The following is a 25,005-nucleotide window of genomic DNA, read 5'->3' as shown; positions in this document are numbered from 1 at the left end:
GCCACGCAAGTCCCATTTCTGGGACCTGCCCTTACCCTCCTCCATTTTATAATTAAAAAAATATTTTTCTTATGAACTTCAACAAACGGTTGCTGCAGTTTATACCCTACCTGCACTGAGCATTAGACATTCATCTTTTACTTAAAAAAAGTTGTGTTATGAACTGCAGCAAGTTGTTTGCAATAGTCTGCCTGCATGGAGTGTTACAGTGCTCAGGTTTTAGTTAAAAAGAAAAAGTGATATTTTTTTACTTTCAATCTGTAGAAAACTGCTTGTTACAAAGTAACAAGCAGCTGCTATAGTTTAGACTACACATAGAGCGCTACAGAGTTTGACCGAAAATGCAATACCGGTTTTAAAAAAAACTGTATTGTATTGCATTAGAGACTGGGATCGGCTGATCAAACCCCCCCCCCCAACACTTTCCACCCAGGGCAGTTCCCCCTCTTGCCCTGCCCTAGCTATGCTGCTGTTGTGGATAACAATTAACAATAAAGTGTTGAAGGAATTTATTTAGGAAGGGAAGAGGGAAAAAAAGGATAATTTGATTCTTCCTTTTCAACAGGGTGGTTTAGGACTACCTAATCTGAAGGGCTATGCTAAAGTTACACAGTTGAGACTTCTATATATACCACATGCAAGAGTCTATAGACAAAAGTGGAAAAATGTTGATAGTTAGGCAAAGTGGAAGTAAGACTGATGCAGAGAGATTAGGTTGTTGGAAGCAAGCTCTTAAGGAGATTAATGATAACTATAGAAATGTGTGTGTGTGTGTGTGTGTGTGTGTGTGTGTGTGTGTGTGTGTGTGTGTGTGTGTGTATGTATGTTTCCAGAAGGGCTGTATCAAGCAATCTCAAAGTAAATTTGTGGTTCCCCATCCAGTCATCTAGTTTATGCTTAAAGGAAGATAGCGAGTCACACTGTTTACCATGCAGGGGATGTTTATTCCAGAGATTTGGGAGGTGTTGTGTTATAGACATGTCCCTCCACTGTGTTTTATTTATTTGTTGATAAAGATTTAGGCCTCTGGTTTTAGTATGGTGGAGATATTGGATTTGCAGAAAAACAGAGGTTCAGGACAACAGAGTCTGTAATGGAGCTGTAAGACATAGATCTCCAGTCAAAAGTATTTAAAATGCTGAATAAAGAATTAGGACATCCAGCCTCTCTTGCTGGCTCAGGGTCTTTAGAACTGTGATCTTTTTGGTTAGGAATCTTTCGGGTCTTTCTAATTGTTTGACATGTTTAGTGAGATACATCCAAAAGGGGTACTGTACTTGATAACCAGTTTTATCAATGGTGAGTATAAGGGAGTGATAACCTGTTTAGACCTTGATGATATACCTTTGGCAATTAGCTGAGCTACATAAAAGGATTTCCTGACAACTGTTATCACATGATGGTCAAAAGAAAGGAAGTTATCAAACAAAATACCTAAGTCCCTAACTGCATTTTCGCTGTCTATTGGTGTGTTGCAGATACAGTATGATGATGGAGGGGGCTATCTACCAAAAGTAATAATATTACACTTTTCAGCATTTAGTTTGTGCCCATTTTTAGTACTTGAGTTTACTAGGGAGAGTTTATTCTGGAAGGTTTGGGTGTCATAATATGACTTAACAATAACCCCCCTCCCCCCCGTTTGCAGTTTTTTGCAGACTTTGTTAGCAAGAGGTCTTTGCTGTCTGCTTGGAGATCTGAAAAGCAAATATCAAAAAGGAGTGGTCCCAGCACCAAGTCCTGAGAGACATCACTGGCTGTATTATATTAAAACTATATTAACAAAGAAGATGATGCTATTGAGTTTGTGTCCAGGTTTAGAATTATCGAGACATAGTAAGTAAGGCCTTATTAAGTTTAATGTTATTAGTAGCCAGAAAACAATTACACAGAAGTAGAAATCAAAGATTAGACTAGCTGTAAATGAAATACTGAATATTATAATGGAAAAAGAGATTCATATTTCTTGTTGTTCTGAAAAATGCATGCTGATGAAAACAACACTATTCTATTTACCTTTTTAAATGAATTAGAGTAATATTTAAAAATTGTGTCTGATTTTAGGTCTTTGTCCCACACATTATTTTATTTAATTTATTTAACATTTGTTTACAGGGAAAGTCTGACTAGGAACGAGCCAATATTTAGTGGAGGTCCAGGGAGAAACATTCCAGACGCATGTCTTTTTAACATGGGAGGAAACTGGAGCACCAGGAGGAAACCCACACAAACGCAGGGAGAATATGCAGACTCCACACAAAATGCACCCCAGCCGAGAATCGAACCAGAGAACCTCTTGCTGTGAGGTGACAGCACAAACCACTGCATCATCCACATTACATCTGTCTTTGTTCAGAAGTCCTGTACAAAGATGTTGAGAGGTGTGTGTTGTACTGTGCTGCCTACCTTGAAGACATTGCTATATGTAGGTAGGATAGGATTGGATTACTTATGATCTGTCTTTTTTCCCTATATAATAAGGGCCTTTCACATATTTATTATAGACATGTTTTCATACCTCTCAACCTATTAGCACAAGAAATCTGGACATAGTCTAAAATAATTGGGGACAAGGGCCCAAAAATAGGACAGAAATACTGCTGTTATAAACATAGAAAGTTGCTAGAATAACAGGATTTGTATTAAATATTTTTTTTCTGAAGGATATGAAGTCTGAAACTTAAATGTATGTCATTATTTAGTGACTTCACTCCTCAATGATTTGCCAGAAAATGACAGATTTTATGAGGAGCCAACCAAAAACACAAGGCAAAAATCTGGACATTTGAGAGGTTTGCCTGTTTTAACTTGTGTTACTTTATGTCAAAAGGGTCTAGGATTGCCACCTTTTCAAAAGCTGAAGGTAGGACACTTTTGTAGAAATGTGAGATTTTGCAGGACAAAATATACCCACGGTCTGTGCAAAGAACAGAACGTCATTTTTTTTGCTAAAATAAAAGTGTATTATTGTAGCATTTGAGTTGCTTATGCTATTCCATGTAACATTTAGGTGTTTTGGATGCAAAATAACTTTTTTGGAACTATTAAAGAAAACTTAGAAAATATTTTTTGTCCTAAAATCTCAGGACATTTGCCAGTTTTTAGTTTTTTTCACAGGACACAACTGGCCAAAGAGGAATTGTCCCTCACAAACAGGGACAGCTGGTAACCCTAAAAGGGCCAACTTGTTCTGTACTGCAGGCTTTCATATTGTACCAAAGTGTCATAAAATTTTCTGCAACTTTTTTTCCTACCCAGCTTCATTTTGTAATATCCCCCCAAAAATGTTATATTATATACTATAGCTATATAACTATATACTATAACTATCATATTTCTCGTTTTCATATTTTTAGTAGGAAGTGGCCAAATCAGGACTGTGTTTTAAAAAGTGGGACAGGAGGCAATCCAAATCAACAGGAGCCACCTGCTGGATTCACCAGTTTTCGGTATTCAGATTTATACTGCCCTTTACGTCACACTATTGGATCTCAATATTAATAACTGATTTTGACAAAAAATACATTCTGCTATGATAGCATCAATGATGACAATTGTTTACTTCAAGGCACACCAACACAGTTTGCACAGGTGTGGGCGGTGCTGACTTGATAGACAATATCTCTCAACTGTACAGATTTTTGCAGAATGTCCAGATTTTTGCCTCAAAGTTTTGGTCTGTTCGTTATAAAATGTGTGGTTTGCTGGCAAATCACTATGGATTGAAGCCACTAAATAATGACATACATTTGAGTTTCAGACTTAGTAGCTTTCAGGAAAAGTATGCTAACACAAATCCTTTTAATCTAGCAACTTTCTAAGTTTATAAGAGCAATATTTAAAATCTGTCCCTATTTTTAGGCCTTTTAAACCCCCATTATTTTAGACTTTGTTCAGATTTCTTGCATTAAGAGTTTGAGAGGTATGACAGACATCCCAATGGGCTGTCGGGTAACTGCCACTTTTTTAATTATTTTAATTTCATACTTTCTTGAGACTTTAGAACTGAGGTGGTGGTGCTGCGGTAGTGTTGTCGCCTCACAGTAAGATGCTGTCCGGTTCGATTCTCAGCTAGAGTGTCTTCTGCGTGAATAAGTGTACCTTCGTTGAAGGTTGTGCGTCAGAGCTGGCAACTCGGCATGTAAAAATCTACTGCCAATCATTAGCGGACCGGAGTTCCGCTGTGGCGACTCCTAACCGGGAAAAGCCGAAAGACACAACAACTTTCTTGAGACTTTAAGAAGTTTAAAGTGTAAAAAAAAATGAAATTCTAAGGTGGGGCATTACTGACCTAATGTCAGTTAAAAAAGGGACATGCATCAAGGAACGAGGCCTTCTCCCCGTGTACTCTACCCCTATATATACATAGATTTAAGTGCTTTTCAGTCTTTTTGAGGTGGGAAGCAAACACCCCCCCCCCCCCCCCCCCCCCTCAGTCGTACCTCTCAAATGTACAGATTTTTGGCTCATATTTTTGGCCTGTCCTTCATAAAATTTGTGCTTTTTCTGGGAAATCACTGGGATGGTCTAAGGCCTGAAGTCACTAAACAATGACATACATTTGAGTTTCAGACTTCAAATCCTTCAGAAAATGTATGTTAAAACAAACCCTGTTTAACAATTGCCTAAGTTTATAAGAGTAATATTTAAAATGTTCCTATTTTTGGAGCCTTTATCCCCCCCCCCCCACCACACACACAAAAAAAGTGTTGAGTTTTGTCCAAATTTCTTGCACAAAGCGGTATGTCCCCGTTGTAAGTTTTACTGTCGTTTTTTTAATCTAATTTTATTCAGAACAATTGAATGGTCGATGCGTGTTACATTGGTTGCAGTGCTTGCTACTGCTATCATGGTGTATCTTAATATAAAAAAATCACCCAATACTTTTACAACAGTAAAGGTATTAACCATAGCTCTCAACCTTCCATCTCCAAAATGAGGAACACTAGCCCTCATAATGTGGAACAAATGGCCAAAATGTGGAACACATACTAATGGCTTACTAACAACTTCAACTACGAAGGTCATAGGATGATTAAAATATGCTGGTTTTACTTATAAAGAAGATCTTTTAACGAATTAATATGATTAATTTCTATTTACAATGGATTTCACTTAAAAAAATTCCTAAGACTGAATATGTGACAGAGTCTTTCAATGTGGAACTTTGAGGAACTTCGAGGAACATGAACTTTTTAAGACCCCAAATGAGGTACGTTCCTCATAATGAGGTACACTTGAGAGGTATGGTAACGTCTGCCTCCACTCCTGCTATAAGCTACCCTGTACCTGCAGTACGCCTCATAGTTTGATCTTGGCGCTAACTACCACAGTAACTCATAAAGGCAAATTGGTTTCTGACCAATCAAATCGAATCAGGATAGAAAACTGGGGTTGCCCTTAAAAGACGGGCTGTCCGATCCGCGAGATCCTTCTGTCATAAGAAAGATGTGGGCTTGGTTGGAACAATGGCTTTCTGTTAGCGGTTTGGTTTTATCTCTGTTGAGTTGTGTAGCGAAAGGGCTATTAAAGAAGAATAATATATCTCTAGGTTACTAATGCATTTTTGTTTTACATATACTCGTCTCTTGCTCTAAATATATATATTTCTGTGTCAGTGGTTGATGTTAGGATACACTGAGTTCTTGGAGAATAGGAGGCGGCTTTCTAAGTCCATCTTCAAAGTATGACTGATTTGATTTTCTTTCTCTATTAACTCGCTTATTTGACCGCTATGATCTTCCACACTTTGATTAAGAAACTGTATTTCTTTACTTTTATTTCATTTTACTACTGTCATTTCTTACTACAACTCCCATGATACAAAGAGATTCCCATCAGCCGTCGCCGTGACGATTTTGCTGTTTTTTCTATTGTACTGTCATTGCACATCGTGTGCTACGGTAGCTAGTGACATTTAGTGAGTTTTACCAGTGCTTACAATTAGTACGGCACTATTTTCCAATCCCATTTACTACTCCATTTGAAATGGCTGTGCCGTTGAAAGTAAGCATTATTGGATCAGGAAACTGGTGAGTGAGAGGGGTCTTCTTGTATATGGTAAAAGCAAAGCATGCTCGTCAGTTGAACATTTGTAAGTGATGGAGAAGAAAAAAAATGATAGTGTACATTCTGTAGGGACATGGCACGCCTTATTGATCCCAAGGGATTAGCTTGCAGTGACCAGTAGCCGAGGATTTTCTTATAGTGGTTAATTTTGTGCTTCCTGCACTTTTGTCTTTTGCTTCTCACAATATAATTAATAAGAAAACTAGAAAAGTATATTTTTTAATACAGCACACTTCTTGCATGACATGACGTGCTTGTAGATCAGGATGTTGCGTTCATGTACTGCAAAACAGCTGCATCTTTTGAAAATCGAGACCGTGGTTATCTACTGCATTGGTCTTTCAAAAATGTGCCATTTAACATTACTTCTGCTTTGCTACTCCCAGCCTGTAATGAAAGTTCACAGGAACGTCTGTTAATACTTGTTTAGAGCAAGAGAATAGTTCCTAATTGTATTCACCTTTATAGGCACAAATAATGACCTTTTTCTCCTGACACCTGGTAGTCCTCGAGCTTTAATTTTGCGTGCCCTATTGGCAACTTATTTGTTTTAGTCTCTCCCCAGCCCAGGCAAAATCCTTATCACTTAAACATTTGCCAGTGGAGAGATTGTATTGCACCAGGTGCACAATCATCTACAGGGAATCAGAATTTTTTCCAACATTTTCCCTGCATGCATACCTGCTAAGGGTCAAGAGGTTGTTATTAAGCAATATCACATCAATCAGCCTTGCCCCTTGAAAGTTGTCAAAGCTGTTTATCTCCAGTCTCTGCAGGTGATTTTAAGTGGAGTCCGAACCAACCTCTCTTCAGGGATAAGCAAGCAGGAGCCGATGTGTATTGAAGGAGGGGCTTGGAGGAACCACAAAGCCTTTCTGCAAGTTCCTGGTACTCCCAGAGCCAGCTTGACTGCCTGCTTCAGCTATGCAAGGATCCACTCTTTCCAGAGATTCCTTTGCAGAAAAGGTGAAAGCAGGCAGCCAAACTGAGCCCAAACCTCCTTCCACTGAGCCGCTCCCTAAAATTCAGCCTTCCACTCCTGACCTTCCCTGCATAGCACTTTTATCTTTTTGTAGAAGCACTTCCTTAGAGTATTTCCTCTGAACCCATCTGTATGTTTTGTGTCAGGATTTGCAGACCTTATTCCAACCTTTTTGCCATATACAACTTTAACATTTTGATATTGTGGTACTGTAGCACTTTACCACTATCTGGCTCTGTACTATGTTTTACAGACCTGGTTATTAGTGTCCAGACCATTTCCTCTGCGATGAGATTTACAGTCTGACGTTACTACCTCTACCTAATATCTGACCATTCTACTGTTGCCTGGGGCTACTTTTAAGAGTTACACAATGATCACACCTTCTTTCTACTATTACCCTCGTATGCAGCACAGTATCTGCCCTTGATAGTGTTAATATGTCCTATGAGAAAATTTACACAATGATCACACCTTCTTTCTACTATTACCCTTGTATGCAGCACAGTATCTGCCCTTGATAGCTGGAATTCTCATAGGACATATTAGCACTAAGTGGTTCCATGTCATCCCTCTTCAGCTCAGCCTTTCTAAATCCATGAACTCAATTTCCTACACCTCATGTCTCTTATAATAAAGAGAGTGCTACAGTTTCCAGATACTGTTTGACCATAGCCTTCCAAATACAACAATGAAAAGTGTGTTACAGTTAGTGAGATCCGACATATGTTCTGTACATGAGTGATTCCTGTCTGCGTAATTGCATCTGCTGAGCAGTTGTAACTCTGTCCCTGTCCTGAATGAATAAATATAGTGTAAGCTTACAGCTGGCTACACCCAGTCTGCCTTTAACAGTACTGATCTAAACTGATAACTAGAAAGATGAAACCATAAAAATTAATTTCTTCATGCATCTCAGATTGATAAACTTCCCTGACTGTTCTGGATCTAGTATGGTACTTTGTAGGACCTATAGCCCTTATCTTCTGGTATATAGCTCTAGTTATCTGATTGTCTTTCTTCTCCTCCCCCTCCCATACACACATACTCTCTATGTTCCTCCTGATGTCACTGCCCCCCCCCCCCCCCCCATCCAAGGCTAGTTAGCCCACTTCCCAAGTTGAACTAACACTGAACTCTAGACAAATTTGTACAGAAGGCAAACAAATATGCCGCCTTTCATAAACAGAGTTTGTAACTGGATATGCATAATTATTATCTCTTTCCATAAGAACTTGAAGGCAAATAACTGTCCTCAGTTTCCTATCAGGCCCATCCTTGAAGCATATTCTTGACTGTATTTGTTGATTGGCATTTGTTTACTGGGATAGTCCACAATGGGCCAAAAAGAGCCCATTTTCAGTGGAGGCCCAGGGAAAAAAAGTTCCAAGTATAATACATGAAAATAAAACTTGAAACAAAGAAAGTTACACAGATAATGTTGTACATATCGAGTATGAATAATGAGTAGGCACCAAGAGGAATAGTATACATAGAAATTAAATAATTTACATAGATGAAAATTTAGATTCTTTGAGATGCACACAAATAATATATATGGAAGATAATTGCTAGGAAAATGAGGTAGAAAGCAAGTGTAATTTTGCACAATGTGGAAGCTAATGTTGCATAGAAAAGTATTATACATAGAAGATAAATCTTTTCATATATGAAAATTGTAACATGTGAGATTCACCCAAATAACTAGTATATGGGAGATAATTTCTGGGCAAATGAGGTAGAAAACGGTGTCTTTTTGTACAATGTGGATAACTAATATTACATAGTAGGCTGGCAGTGAAGCTTAGAAATGTGGTAGGGCTGTATAGGGAATATTGGTGTAAATATATATATATATATATATATATATATATATATATATATATACAGGAAAAGAAAGAGAAATGAATATAAGTGTTAAGAAAGCGAGAGGAACTATAGGATTAGGAGTGGTCAGGGCTTAGAAGTTGAGGGTGGGGTACAGTTACAGATCCATGTAGATGAGAGGTATGTATGTAAGGCAGTTGTAAGTGATGCAAGGTTAGGTTTGGCTCTAACTGTTAAAGGAAGATAATTCCATGTTCTGGCTTCTGAGCAAGCATACAGAGGTTGACCTCAGGTAGTTTTGGTTTGTACACCTGTCGAAGATGTTGATTTTTGGACCTGAGAGATCTGTTGGGTTGGTATTTACTAAAAAGTGAGGCGAGGGTGGGACATTTGGAAGGTTTGTATAGTAGCATGTGAGCAGTTGTAAATTGTATGTAGGAAAGATAATGTGGTAGCTCAAGCCAGTTAAGAGAGTAATGTACAGTGATGGGTGGAATATGAGACAAAGCCTTGTTATAACAAATTTCTTCTTTTGATTGTAAGGTAGATTGTCTGTCAGTAAGTAATGGTGTTCCATAGGTGAGGGAAGTTAGTTATATGTGATGGCAAGGGTTTTTTTGGTAGACAAGCTCAGGAAGTTTAGTCTGTACAGAACGGACAGTTTTTGGCGAGTTTTTTGATGTTTTCAATATATAGGTAACATTTCGGGCGTCAGTTGACTACAAATGACAGAGTTGTGTTTTTTAGCTAGCCTGCCTTTTGATTCAAACTGATTGCAACAACATGTACCCCAGCCTGTCCTAGACACCACTTTCATTTAAGGTCATCATGAATTATATCACTTTTCCCATTGGCACTAACATCTGTTTGCTGCTCTTACATCAAACAAATCATGTGCAAATCTTTAGTCCAGGGATTTAGTGTCTTCCCTGAATGGGCCCAAATTTAATTTCTGTCAGTCTCCAAACATGTTCTGGAACTGGACAGGGCCTCAACTTGCTGCTGAGGTATGTTTTAGTGGAGATGAGTAAGAGAAAGTAAAGTTAATATTGTATTTTTCAGACCATGGACATGTGCTCTAAATCTAATGTTTTGTGACATGTAAGCTTATACTGTTGTTAGCATCCACCTATACCCTCTACCTCTGAACTGATTATTCTGTTGGGAGGGTGGCCTAATGGTTAAGGTGTTTGCCTTACAAATACAAGGTACAGGGTTTGAATCTCACAGGGGATAATTGGCTAGGCTTAAAATGGCTCACAAGGGCAGTTAGCCTAGTACTAACCTATTAACCTATATTAACTATTATGTAAGCTGACCACGCTCATTCTTAAACAAAAACAACTTCTTATTCCCCATCTCCCCTGGCACTTGCTCATCTCTACTATCATGGAAAATTTCTATTTTCATGACAGGGTGTCCCTTATGCTTCCAATCAGTTAGCCCCATTAACCAGTATCCATTGCTGCATAAGTGAAATGTTGGCATTCAACAGTATAAATCTTTTAATTTTACTTGTACACTCTTGAAACACTTCAAGAAAACCTGCCATACCTCCATGTTCACCCATATTTCTTCAGTAGCCTTTGCCATATGATGTACTCTTGTTTAGCCCTTGTCCTTTTCTGCCAATCTGCTTGTAAAACACCTGTCTATGGAATGACTCTGAGCAAAGTTCAGCAAGCCAGTCAAGTGCTACAATTCTTTCATTATGATTTTTTGAATTTATTTGTCTTATTTACTTTAAAGGTTAACTTATCTGATTATTAAGGCAAACAAACCCGTTCTTCATAGTCAGTTTTAGTACTCAGACATTACAGGTATGGGTTGCTCTACTTTGTTCTTTCCAGTAGTATTCCAGATGTCTAGTAAATGTCCGAACATTTCTGCATCCTTTTTGCTTTATTCCCTGAAGTTGCAGGCTCATAAAGAGGAACTGATCTAGATGCACAAAAGACCACATATGTGACCAGTGTTGAACGCCTCAGGAATTAATTAAAATTCTTTCAAATGGAGCATGTGACAACATATCCAATAGGCACCTACCATTCAATGTAAAATTCCACATCTACCTTGAAAAATGAACAATTCTTGATGTTGCTCGTATTGATAGCAACAAAAGGGCAGAGTCACTATCCACCTATTGAAGCAAGTCTCCCTTCCTGACTGCCTTAAGTAAGTCCTTTGCCTTGTAAAATGAAGTTTAGGTCACAGAACTGTCTTCTTGTGTTAAAACATCATTACTGTTTGTGGGTGCGACAAATGATTAATTAGCCTAAATTGCCTTTTTCTTTGGTGTCTTTTTCCTCACTATTCCAGAACTGTCCCTTGCTGGTTTCAAAATCTTGGCTTCATATCAAGTTTACTTCCCACTGAAAAGAATGCATGTGTCTATTGAGAATCCCTTATCTAAACACTACACTGCACATCTGAGTAAATGCTGAGCCAGGGATACAACTTTTCTGTTTGAGTTGCGAGGGGTGATTCCAACTCATAGTCCCTGGGGTAGAGATGTCAGTCTGGCTGTCCCACACTTGCTTAAGCATTGTGTTCCCCTAAACTGAAACATTCATTCATACCTGACCTGACATTTGCTATAGGTGCACCAACCAGTGTTGAAATTAAAGGTATACAAAACTTAATCACTGCTGGGTATAACTGTTTGCCCTCTTGTTAGTTTCCTCTGCAATGAAGTGGCCTACCTGATAGGAAATCCAAATTTATAATGTTGCATTTCACCCACCTAGTCTGTTGTCCTCACAAAAAGCAAATGCAGCAATGCCCATGGTAGAGAAGGATCTTTATGCTGATGTCAAGTAAACTCCATCATACTTCAGTTGACTCCACTCCCCCGTCATGTGTGCAGTCTGCTGTAACATAATGTGGTGGTGATAGCTCCAAATGCCTGCTGCAGCTGTTGGATTCAGCTCTGTTATGGTCTCTGCATATGCAGAAAAGCCATCCTATCAGTTCCTCTGAGACGACATAGTTAATAGTTTTTCTCTCTCTCCATAGGTTCCTAGGTGTGTACTAGGCTAATGGCCCTGGAGCCTTTACAAACCTAGCCCATAGGATTACCCTGGCATCGTGCCACCTGACCTTAGTCCCCAGTTCCTCTGTCAAGTAGAACCACTGGAGTGATCCCTGGGTTGAATTTTCTATTTCCCATCAACTCATCAAGATTTCTCTTGAAGAGGGCCAGTGAGGCGCTCCGCTTGACATGTATGGGAAGTCTATTCTCCATAGCATGGGCAGTCTCTAGGTTATGAACCTGTCCCTCCAGCTTGTTCTGTTGATTGTGGTAATGAGGTTGAGGTCTCTGGAGCATGTAGTGCAGAGGGATTGGGATTTCTTTAGATGTAGCATTTCTAACAGAGCTGGGTCAGACATGGCTTTGTAAGTCAAGCAGAGATCGCCTCTAAGTAGGCGATATGAGACAGAGAATAGTTGGGAGTTTTTTTAGTCTGTCCATATAGGACAAGTGTTTAAGGCCTAAGATCCTCTTTGTGAGGTATTTTTGCGGCCTCTACAGTTGTTGTAGGTGTCTAGTGAGGTACATGCCAAATGGGGCATTGTACTCGATGACTGGCCTAATGAGGGAAGAGTAGAGGGAGACAATGACCTCTTTCTTCCTGGATGCAAAACCCTTAGTAATGAGATGTGCCACATAGAAGGACTTTCTGACTGCAGTGGCAATGTGGTAGTCAAAAGAGAGGTTGCTGTCAACCTGTTTTCCCAGATCTCTTATGACGCCTTCTGTGTCCAGTGGACTACCATCGATGTGGTAATTTATGGGAACCGGGTTTTTCGCAAAGGGGATGACTACACTTTTTTGGCAATAGCTTAAGGCCATGCTTCTGACACCAGTCATTGCTCTCAGCGAGGCCTTTCTGTAGGATGTCAACATCACTTGGGGAGTTAATTATAGCTCCTGACTTGCAATCATCTGCAAACTTTGTCAGCCAGAGTCCCTTCGTGTTGGCCTGAACTTCAGAGAAGTAGATACCAAACCGGAGAGGACCCAGGACCGGACCTTGTGGGACTCCACTAGTGACTGGTCGACAGTCTGACTTGGATTCTTACATCCTCTTTTCTTGTGCTTTTGTTCCTCTTCATCTTTGGGCAGATTCAGCAAAGAGGAAATGTCTGCAAATTCCACTTTTGCAGCCTTACTCATTCTGTACATCAGATGTAATCCCAATGGTTCCACAGTTGTCAAAAATTCTGATAAACTCTTTCTTCCTGCCTTGCCCACTGTCACTGTGTTGGTACGTCATTACCACTTAAATTGTTTCCCTCATTAGGACTATTAACTTGTCCAGGTGGATCTCACTCCATTTGGACTTTTGTTTCTTTTGTTTAGATGATTCTGACTTCCCTCCCCTTGCACCTCCCAATGATCTTGTTCATGCAAGCACTGTCCCAAATCCCATGTCTTTCCTCAATTGTTTTGTTCTTCATCCTGCATCTATGACTGCATACTTTTCCAGCCTCTTACATGTCACTTTTTTTCTTTCTCATTCCCTTTCTTATTCTTCCCTTTACTAGCATATTTACTTATACTTGCTGTACTCTGTAATTTTTTATTTCAGTCATATGTTAACCAAGCAAATACAGAAGGCACAAGTGCCTGTTTTCACGAATAACACACAATCACAGTGCAGTCACTGCAACTTGAAACTGAGAGAATCAAACCCAACCTGAAGCTCATTAACAGATATAGGCTTAACCCTTATCAGCTGACAGATTACCTCCATCCAGAATTGGCCTGTTTGGAACCTCTTGGATATCTTGTTTTGCTGTTTCCCTCATTTCAATAGCACCTCTTATTCTACTGCAGTTGTTTCTGTCCTTTTCAACTTCTTTGTCTGTCATTCTTCTCACCAGTGGTTCCAGTGTACCTCTCTGTGTTGGCTTATTTCTTCACCCTCTCTGGAACCACTTTGTTGTTTATGGACAAGAGAATGTGCTGGAGCTATTCCCTCCCTTTCCACTCAAGATCACCTCTGGCTGCCACTCCGAATCATAATTCGTTATGCTTGTGCATATAAAACTGGCCTACCAAAACTACCTTCTGTATAGCACCCCCTTGAAGTACTCACTCCTCTGGCTGCTCCATCAGTGACCAAGAATTAGAGCCAGAACACTTTTTTTGTCATTTCAACTCCCTCTTAATCTTTAAGCCTGTTTTTATTGAATTATACTTGTCTGACCCTCAGTTATTGGTGTGATGCAAAATAAATAATAATAATAATAAATGAACAGGTGGTCCTCCATTGTCTCCTGGTCATTCCACAAATTACATGTACTCAAGTATAATCTCATTGCCCACAGTTCATCGTACCAGCCTTTTTTCTTCCCTGCTATGCTGTCCCTATCCCCAGCTCTGGAAATAATCAAGTATTAGTTTTTTTTATGAGTGCCCCTAAAATAAAACCACAGAATAAAATTGCAAAAGAACAATTTTAGTCAAATAACTTGTGCAGTAAAACTGTTAGACTTTGTGGGTATTTACTCACCATGATGTTGCCATTTATTTCTTGTCAGCAGTGTTTCTTTTCAACAAGCCATGCTAATAAGCTGATCTGTATGTTCCTGGCTTTTTTTTTCCTTTGGCTCAGTCACTTTCCAGAGCATTCCAAGTGTTTCAGCACATTTTTCTTTTCTGAAGCTACCTAAAATGCCTTCAATGCATTCTTCCAGACATTGAGCTGTGTCTCTGCTAAACAGCTTTCAAACATTTTCTGCCACTTTACATGGCACTTCCTTGCTTTTGACCAGTTTCTCTCACTCACAGATTCTTCTTCTTTTGGCTGCTCCCGTCAGGGGTCGCCACAGCAGATCAACTGTTTCCATTTCTTCCTGTCCTCTGCATCTTGCTCTATCACACCAACCACCTGCATGTCCTCTCTCACCACATCCATGAACCTTATCTTAGGCCTTCCTCTTTTCGTGTTACCTGGCAGCTTCACCCTTAGCATCTTTTTCCCAATATACTCTGCATCCCTCCTCAGCACATTTCCAAACCAACGTAATCTTGCCTCTCTGGCTTTGTCTCCAAACCTTCCAACCTGGGCTGACCCTCTAATACACGTATTCCTAATCCTGTCCATCCTCATCACACCCAGTGCAAATCTTAACATCTTCAACTCTGCCATGTCAAGCTCTGACTCCTGCCTTTTTGTCAGTGCCACTGTCTCCAAACCATATAACATAGGTGGTCTCACTACACTGTTGTAGACCTTCCCTTTCACTCTTACTGGTACTCGTCTGTCACAAATCACTCCTGACACTCTTCTCCACCCACTCCACCCTGCCTGTACTCTCTTCTTCACCTCTCTTCCACACTCACCATTACTCTGAAGTGTTGATCCCAAGTATTTAAACTCATTCACCTTCGCCACCTCTACTCCCTGCATCCTCACGATTCCTCTATCCTCCCTCTCATTCACACACATATATTCTGTCTTAGTCCTGCTGACCTTCATTCCTCTTCTCTCTAGAGCATATCTCCACCTCTCCAGGGTCTCCTCCACCTGTTCCCTACTCTCACTACAGATCACAATGTCATCTGCAAACATCATAGTCCACTGGGACTCCTGTCTGATCTCGTCAGATTAAAACTTCTAATTGTAACAGGGGCAATATGTTTTGTATACAAGCAAAGCTAATGTTTTATTTATGTACTTTAAGTGATATGCAAAGCAGTCTTGCCCTACGTATTCCAGAATTTTGTGCTATACAAAGCTGCATCTCCACTTTAAGGCATGAGGCAGCATGTGGAGGCACTCTTCCAAAGAAGGACTGATGTTGTCAATATGTGACTAGAGAAAAATTAACCCACCATTATACAAGCCACACTGCAAACACATTCTTCACCTACCCACATCCTCAGAACAATAGTTACACACATCTCTGTGCAGACTGAATCACCAGTCTCTTCTGCATCTCAGCATTTCTTACCATCTTGGCCTCATTTAGTCATGCCCATTACAAATGCTCCTTGTATCCTGTATTCCTCAATGTCTGCTGTTGTGGCCAGATTGTCAGCTACATCAGGCGGATCGGTCACTCTCTCCCCACCACTCCGGTGAGAGCCTCTGATCACCACCTATCCATGGACAGCAGAGCACCAAGGCCTAGGGATACCCCCACGAGTGGTCCCCAACTTTCTGAGGGCCCTTCTGAGTTAGTGCCTGAGGAGCCCCCTAGAAAGAAAATGTGCAAGAGGAAGCACATAGACTCCCAGGATGAGTCCCTCACCTCTGATACTGACCTTGAGGAATTAGAGGGGTCCCCCAAGACATCCTCTGATGATGTTTCCTTCTCCGACATCCTAGAGATACTGAAGCAAAGAGGTGACTGGCCATCCAAAGCCCCTTCCGAGGAGGAGTCGGTCTTCATTAAGGCCTTTGGTGCTCAGCTCTCCACCTCCTGGGTGTTCCCACCCTTCGACGAGCTCCTTGATTTAGTCTGTCGAAGGGTGCGGGAAAACCCTGATTCTGTGGAGCCCATACCCAGGCGTCCCAACAAGTTTCTTTCTGCTCCCCAGGGTAAGGAGTTCTTGTCCAAAGGAGTCCCTGTAGATGCCATGGTGGTGGCGGCAGCCACTCAGAAGGAAGTAGCAGAGACCTCTTCCTCCATCCATCCTCCTAACAAGGAGTCTAGGACCATGGACCGGTACGGGAAGCGTACCCTCTCATCAGCAACCTTTACCTTACGGTCGCTGAACTATCTGTCTCATTTCACTCGGCTCCAGAGAGATCTCTTCAAGGAGTTAGGAGATACTCTTGCGGGTAATGTCCCTGAGGCAGTGGCCCAGACGGTTAATGCCCAGGTGTCTACCCTCAATTCCATTGTAAACTCCTCCATGCGGCTCATTTCGTATGCAGCCGAGGGAGCGAGTAGGGCAGCAAGCTCAGGAGTTGCCCTTAAAAGGCAAGCCTGGCTGCGCCTGCGTCACTTCAAGTCTTCCTTCACTGATGCCCCCTTTGATGGTTCTTCTTTGTTCGGAACCAAAGTGAAAGACACCCTCACCAGATGCGAGCAAGAGGGAAAGACCCTGTCTGCTGTAGGGGTCCATTTTTCCCTTCCGTCTAGGCCTTACCCCAAGGCCCAGCGGGGTGGGAAGATGTGGTTCAAGAAATCACAGAGGTTTTTTCCTGCCATGCAAGGTGAGTCCCCCTCCAGAGGCAGAGGTGGGGGAGGTTATTCAGGGAGACGCCGCCCTAGAGGCAGAGGGGGCCCTCACAATTCGGGAGGCCGCGATTCCTTTCGCAGCTCTCCCTACTCTCGTTCCTGAGGGAGTGCCCGGCTGTGCTTATCCGGAGCCAGTCGTGAGTCGAATTTTGTTATATCCGGAAGCCTGGAAAAGCATCTCCCAGGACCGATGGGTATTACGAATAATTTCCGGAGGTTACCTCATTCCGTTTACATCAGACCCCCCATCAATCAGAAAAATCCCAGACGTTCCACCCAGTCAAACGGATCAAGCAGCCTCAGAGGTTTCAAAGCTGCTAAGAAAAGGAGCCATCCAGAGTGTCCCCTCAGACCAAATCGGATTAGGGACTTAAGATTCTTTTTGGTGCCGAAAAGAACAGGGGACCTGAGACTTATATTAGATCTCAGTCAACTGAACAGCTATGTACAGAAGTCCAAGTTCCATATGGTCACACTACAATTGATTCTCCCATTGTTGGGAGAGGAGATATGGATGTGCTCCATCAACCTCAAGGATGCTTACTACCATGTAAAAATGGACAGGGCATCCAGGAGTCACTTACGCTTCCAGCTGGGAGCCAGTCATTTCCAGTTTCAAGCACTGCCCTTTGGTCTCACCACAGCCCCCAGGGTGTTCACCAAGTGTATGGCAGTGGTGGCGGCTCACTTGAGACATTAGGGATTCCAAGTGTTTCCGTATCTGGACGACTGGCTCCTTACCGCCCCCACCAGGCATCAACTAGTCCAAACCAGGGACGCTACCATCACTCTATGTAAACAGTTGGGCATAACACTAAATTGAGAAAAATCTGCTTTGTTGCCCTCGCAGTGTGTCACCTTCATAGGCGCAGAATTAAACACCATTCAAATGCGAGCATTTTTACCGCAGGAGAGGATCAGAGTCTTACAACAACAAATACACATCCTGATGCCCCTGAGGAAAGCGAAGGCAAGATGGGTTCTCCAACTCCTGGGACCATGGTAGCAACAATTATGTTGGTCCCCCTAGCGAGATTGCACACGAGACTTCCCCAATGGCTTCTCTTTGTTCAATGGTCTCTCCAAAAATTTCCACTTTCTCACTCCATTTTGCTCACAGACAGATGCAAACAGGACCTCAGTTGGTGGCTTTGCACCAACAATTTTTGGATGGGGGAAGGCCCTTCGTTCCACCCATCCCAGTTGCCACAGTGACCATGGACGCCTCCCAGATGGGGTGGGGGGGCATTATCTTGGCAGGACAGTCCAAGGCACTTGGCAAGATCATGAGATACATCTGTATATCAACGTCCTAGAGATGAGAGCAGTACTACTTGCGTTGCAGGCACTTCAGAGCTTTCTACCTCTAGGGACGATTGCAATACACTCGGACAACATGTCAGTAGTTTGGTATCTAAACAAGCAAGGGGGAACCAGGTCTTACCCCCTGTGCAGAGAGGCCATGCGAGCGTGGCAGTGGGCAGTAACTTCCCAACGTTTTCTGGTGGCAACGCACAATTTGGGGAGGTCCAATGTGATTGTGGACAGGCTAAGCAGAGTTATTCTGATGCCTTATGAGTGGTCCCTGAATCGTCTAATTGCAGAACGAATCTTCAGCAGATGGGGTCAGCCTTGCTGTGACCTTTTTGCCAGCCCCCTCAATGCCAAATGCAGCAACTCCTTCATGCTGATCCCTCCACAGGGGGAGTCACCCAGGGATGCTCTGGTTCTTCAACCATACATTGTGGACACTCCTTGGATTCTGGACCCTCAACCAGATTTGCTGACACACATGTAGGGACAGTTCCACCCCTCTCTGATGACATTCTGGTTGACAGCCTGGCTACTCCACTTCCGTCGTTAGTTAGGCTTCATAAATTTTCACCGGAAGTGGTTCACATTTTATCTTCCTCTCATAAGCCATCTATTAGGAAAATTTATTCCAGCAAATAGAAGAGGTTTTCTATCTGGGCGCATACCCATGGAATTGATCCTTGCACAGCTCCAATTGCTTCAGTCTTGGAGTTTTTGTCTATGCTTTTCCATCAGGGTTCCACATCAGCTACCATCAAAGTTCAATTGGCTGCGATCTCTAATTTTCATGTGGCTAATGAGCCTAGTCTTATGGCTCATAGACTCTGCAAGGCTTTCCTGAAGGGTACTCTGTTACTTTGTCCTCTGGTTTCTGAACCTATTATGCCCTGGGATCTTAATTTTGTTCTACAAGCCCTTACTTCACCACCTTTCAAGCCTGCAGCTACCTGTGAATTGAAATTCTTGTCCTGGAAAACAGCCTTCTTAACAGCAATCACTTCAGCAAGGCGAGTTTCAGAAATTCAAGCCCTCTCTATCAAACCTCCATACTTAATCTTCCATAAGGACAGGGTTTCTCTTAGACCAAACCCTTCTTTTCTTCCTAAAGTGGCTTCTGTGTCTAGTCTTAATCAATCCATTGAGTTGCCTGTATTCTTTCCTCAATTTTCAAACAAGGCAGAATTTAAATTTCATCAATTGGATGTACACACAGTTACGTTTCTATCTGCACCGAACAAAAGATATCCGGAGGTCCGATCAACTATTTGTCTCCTTTTCGGAAAACAAAATTGGGTCCCCGGTCTCCAAGGTCACCATATCCAGATGGATATCTAGTTGCATCTCTTTCGCCTACCAAGCGGGTGGAAAAGATCTGCCATTTCCGGTCAAGGCTCACTCTACTCGGGCTGCTTCTACATCTACAGCCTATCAGGCCAGATTGTCAATGGATGATATATGTGCTGCAGCTACTTGGCCTTCTCCTCACACATTTGTTTCTCTTTACAAATTGGACGTGGTTTCTAGGGGCAGGTCGTCCTTTGGCTCCACAAGTACTCAGGAGTATTTTCCTATGAGTCACCCAACATGTAGGTGCTAGGGACACTGTCCCACGGGTAAGAATGTAGGCGAGATAGGACTACATAAATCAGGAAGTTATGTACTTACCATAATGTTCGATATATGTAGTCCATCTTGCCTCACATTCTTACTTACCTGCCCACCTTCACCCTTCCTGGAGGATCTGGAGGTTAGGTTTTTATTTACAAAGTTCCCTTTACTTTAGCTTATTCTTTTTATCTGGATGTTGTGTATGCATGGGGTATGAATGAGTATTGCAGTAAACTAGATCTGGGGATATGGAGCAGTGCACCATGGGATACCTGCTTAGCCCAGCCAATAGAAGACTTCGAGCTAGAAAAGTTTGGCCAAGTCGGAGCCGATATTCGGTCCTGAACCCACAGGTAAGAATGTGAGGCGAGATGGACTACATACATCGAACGTTATGGTGAGTACATAACTTCCTGTTTTACTTTATCCATTTTCTCATTTAAATACCTGGTTTTGTAATTTGCATATCATTGCCAAGGTCAGTTGAAGAACTGAAAGCCATATCTCTGATGTAATAATCTACCTCCTGATTCAGAGCTGGTTAGTTAGGTCCGGGGTTACATAATGGGGCACCAGTCTTATCAGGTTTAATGTCTGATGTTATTCCATTTCATGCTGCAAAATTTGAAGGCCATATGTCCTATGCTCACACTTGACATTAAGGTTTATACCGACATGGCAGTGTAGCATGAATGGAATGGTGAACTTCTTATGTGCTGTCTTGTAGGTAATATTTTAAACTGAGGTCCCTGCTGATTGATGACGGTTGTTCAGTTTAATGGAAAAGATGCTGTGGCACTTGTCTCAACTGTAATAGAATTTCCTCCAGTGTTCTGGCCAGATTTCCCACACTGACTGCAAATGCCATCATAGCCCATAACTGAAACAGCCCTGGGTTGTATCCATTGTAACAGTGGAATTATGGTTTGCTACAAGCAAAGCCAACGTTTTATTTATGTACCTTAAGTAATGTGCATAGCAGTCTTTGTTCTGCTTATTCCAGAATTTTCTGCTAAACAAAGCTGCAACATCCTCATTTAAAGACATCAGGCAGCATGCAGAGACACTTTAGTACCAGATGGTGGTGACACATCCGTGGTGGTGCAGCGGTAGCATTGTTGCCTTACAGCAAGAGGTTCTCCCGTTTGATTCTCGGCTGAAGTGCAGGGAGTGCCTTCTGTGTGGAGTCTGCATGTCCTCCCTGCGGTTGGGTGGGCGTCCGAAAGACATGCGTAAATGGGCGTGCCTTCGTTGAAGGTTGCACATTGAGCTGGCATCTCAGCGTTCGTGAAAATCTACTGCCAATCATTAGCGGACTGGAGTTCCGATGTGGCGACCCCTAACCGGGAAAAGCCGAGAGTCAAACAACAACCTTGGATTCCTCAAGTCACAGTACTTTAGAAAATTGTTTTTTCCCTAGAACCTAAGTGGTTGGTCTGAATATTCATAGTTTTCATTTTGTTATGTTATACATGGCAGATATTACTGACTGCTTTCACAATTAACTCTCAGACAGAATTTACATTTACAGTTATACGCCTAACAAAACTTTAATGCACCTGTAAGTAGTGACAGTAACTGTTTGGTAGCTGGAGAAAGTCATGCAAGCTGCATTTTAGACAGAGTGGAACTGTACTATCCTACTTAATCTGGAGGATGGGGGCTATGACAAAGATCATGCTGGTGAAAGGACATGAGTTACTGGAGGGAACTAAATTGTTTTCAGAGGCAGTTACCCTTCCCAAAGTAGAGTGGCTGAGAAAAATCTGCAGCTTTGGTGGTCTTACCCAGTAACTTATAAGCCTACTTATGATTTAGGAAAAAAATGAAAGACACATTTTTAATATTGCTGCCATGAGTCTGATGACTTAGTGATAACTGTTTGGAATTTTTAATCAAGATAAATTAGTCTGTGAAATAGTCACCCATTGTAAATCTACATCATTTCCTTTTCTAAAAGCGACACCAAATACTAAGTGCCTTAACATGAACTCAGACCATTTGGTCACGCGAGTAGCAGGATGCTGCCTATTTTTCCTGGCTGGAGAACAGCTCAGATTCAGCAGTTTTGGGGGTGTATAAGGAGGATGCTGATATTGCCAGTAAAGTGGGCTCACTGCTAGGATTAGGCCTAGTGATGATATAAGGGGTGGTATTACAGCTTTGAACATTGATATCTTAGTTCTTTATCACTAAGGTGGGAAACAAACATTAACCACTGCAGTAACTACTTTCTCTGTTTTGAGTTCTTTGAAAAAATGATTTTGTGAGTTGTTAGAGATAGCTAAACTGTGGAGCTAATGGATATTTGGTTGTTCAGTGTGCAGAGGTTTCTGTATGCAGAGAAGTTTTGTTTCCATGTTAGATTAATTTAGAGCTCCCAATTTTGATACTTGACATATAATACCAGTGCACAATATGCCAACACGTAGGTTATATTCACTGCAGATTTCTAAATATGCAGATTTTCATTGTTTGCTTGATATGTCCATTCATGCTGTGCTGAAACAGTGAAAGTGAGCTTGTAAACTAAATGCATAATTACATTGTTTTTTAAATTATATGTTTTTTAATTACACTATTGTTTTGTGAAAAATTATTGTTGGCAGTTATGAAAAAGGTTGTTCTTGAATTATGAAGGTGTAATTTTACAGTCAGAGTATTGTCCTTATGTCTTGGCATTCATCCTTTCACTGCAGTCCTGCAATGTTGGTTTTGTTTAATATATTTTCAGTATTGTCAACTTATGTCAAAATGCCATGATGTAGAGAATTAAAAACTTGCAGTTTCTACTCTCTTAATGTTACTTTTGGACACTAGTGTATATCTAGTTGTTTCCCACTTTTGTAGAAATGTAGTTTCTGGCCACTTCTGAAAAACAAATGTGTGGTATATTCTTGAAAATAATTCTATGTACAGTGTTATGGACCTAGATCTGCCAAATTCATCATGAGTTTATAACATCAACAGTTTTCATTGTTCTGCCCACATTTATTTATGTATAGATGGTTTGTTTGTTAACCAGGTAAGTGGGCTGGTACAAGAGCCTTTTCAGTTATTACCCAGGAAAAAAACAGAGTCACAGGAAAGCAGCCAAACAAAAAGGTTCATAAGAACATGTTTTGTCCAGGTCTGCAGAAACAACAAATAACACATTTTCAGGTAGTACAGAAATCACCTTAAAGGTGAATGTACATAAGACAAAACACAAGAAAAATAAAAGCTATACAATAAGTCTGACGCAGTGGAGTGATTTATTTATGTACAAGAATGCTGCCCAAGCTTGTTTCTTCAACCCTGAAGTAGTTTAATTTATATTCCTATGTCAGTTGTGATTTTAACTTTTTTTTAATTATGAGATTGTCTGAAGAAGTGATGTCAATGGACAGCCTGTATCTTGAGGCAGAGGCAAGCATAACGGAGGACTTTTCACATGCAGTGAGAGAAAACTGGGGACTTTTAAGCTTAGTGCTGGTATTGCTTTGTGAGGAGTAGGAGGATTCATGAATAGTGAGTTTGTTAGGTAGAGGAGGGCAGTAATTATCTTTAAGCAGCTTCAAGGTGAGAGTACTGAGCAGATAAGAGGGCCTAGTTGAGACTGGAAGCCATTTTGTATTTCAGATAGAGATGCAGCGATGCTGATCAGCATGGACAAAATTAATAAAACAAATATTATATATTGCAGTTTGAAATTGCATGCAAGGTATACAAGGGCAGTTGCAAGTAAGGCTTATACCAATATGGGGAGTAAACCATTAACACTGATGGCATGATGCACTTTTGTATTGAGGAAATGTGAAATCGTGAAGGCTTCACTGAGCTGCCGAGTCATTTTGGCAGCATTGTTTGCTGCCAACATTATAACCAAGTACTTTCTTTTTTTTTTGCTATTAAGAGTGTAGATATCTGGATTGATCAGTAATGCAAGGTGTAAAAATACTGGCTAGTCTTGTCTTTTGGGCCAGTCTTTTCAAAGTGTGAAGAACATAACGGTGGATTTAGATAGAGGTGTTGATTATATAGTGTACTTTTGTTGAGGCAGTTCCAAATAAAGCAAAATAGCTAAATGAGGAGCAAATTTGTGCAGCTGTTAGAACTATGCTGTCTGCATATATTTTAAGATTTAGATGAGAAGGGTCCCAAGTCAGGGTATTTAGGTAAAGTGAAAAGAGAAGTAGGGCTAAAACTGATCCTTGCTGGACAACAACATAGATCCTGTAGTGGAGAAAAGGTTTGAAAAAAAAACTGGTGAAAGATCTGTTACGTAAGTAATTTCTTAATTAGGCAACCTCTGATGTGAAGTTACTGTCATAAAGATGTTGTAGTAATAGTGGTGGTTTACCTCTTCAAAAATTGTTTGTAGATCTAGAAAGATGGCACCTGTCAGTCCCTGTTAATGCAGATTTGTGAGATTAAAGAAAGGACTTCCAATTGTGTACTGTATTTGGAACAGAGTCCATGTTGCCTGTCAGATAAAGGTCATATGTTTGGATGTATTTAAGCAGTTAATCCCATATAATTTTTTTAAAGAATTTTAGCTAGTGGGCATAGGTTGGCAGTGAGACTGTTATTTGCCAGCTGATTTGGGGTACTGTATTTTAGGTGTAGGAATGATAATTGCATATTTAAAGCTTGGGTGTAAAATTCCTGTTGTGAGAGAGAAGTTGAAAATATGGGTAGTGGGTCTAGAAAGATATGCAACATCACTACTTAGTATTTTAGGATGTAGGTACTTAAAATGTAGGCTAATTATGTAGCTGATCATTTTATGCATAGCTTTGATCTTATAAAATTATAATTTTGAAATAAAAGGGATGGTGGTTAAGTATTTTTTGTTTAGTACAAGCAAAAACGTATTAACATAGTGATTAGCAAAATAAGAGAAGTTACAGATGAGGAAAATATGTTAACAGGTATGTCATGTAACATGTCTGGAGGCAAGCAAGTCTTCAGTTTATAAGACATTTATATTTTACTACAAACTGAGGGATTCAGGAGTCAGGGAG

General features: G+C 41.0%; 1 protein-coding gene across 1 annotated transcript in view; it reads left to right on the top strand.

Moving 5' to 3' along the window:
• The first annotated feature begins 5,886 nt into the window (after positions 1-5,886).
• Positions 5,887-25,005, top strand: part of GPD1L (glycerol-3-phosphate dehydrogenase 1 like) — a 922,781-nt gene continuing 903,662 nt past the window's right edge. Inside the window, exon 1 of the mRNA XM_044086437.1 lies at positions 5,887-6,032. Within this exon, the coding sequence (XP_043942372.1) occupies positions 5,989-6,032 (44 nt within the window). The 5' untranslated portion in view covers positions 5,887-5,988. The remainder of the gene's footprint in view (positions 6,033-25,005) is intronic.

This window comes from Protopterus annectens, chromosome 10.part0 (assembly GCF_019279795.1).
Source record: "Protopterus annectens isolate FY-2018-M chromosome 10.part0, PAN1.0, whole genome shotgun sequence".
Taxonomy (NCBI): Eukaryota; Metazoa; Chordata; order Ceratodontiformes; family Protopteridae; genus Protopterus; species Protopterus annectens.
The sequence above is the reverse complement of the archived record's forward strand: the minus strand, read 5'-3'. Positions and strand labels throughout refer to the sequence as shown.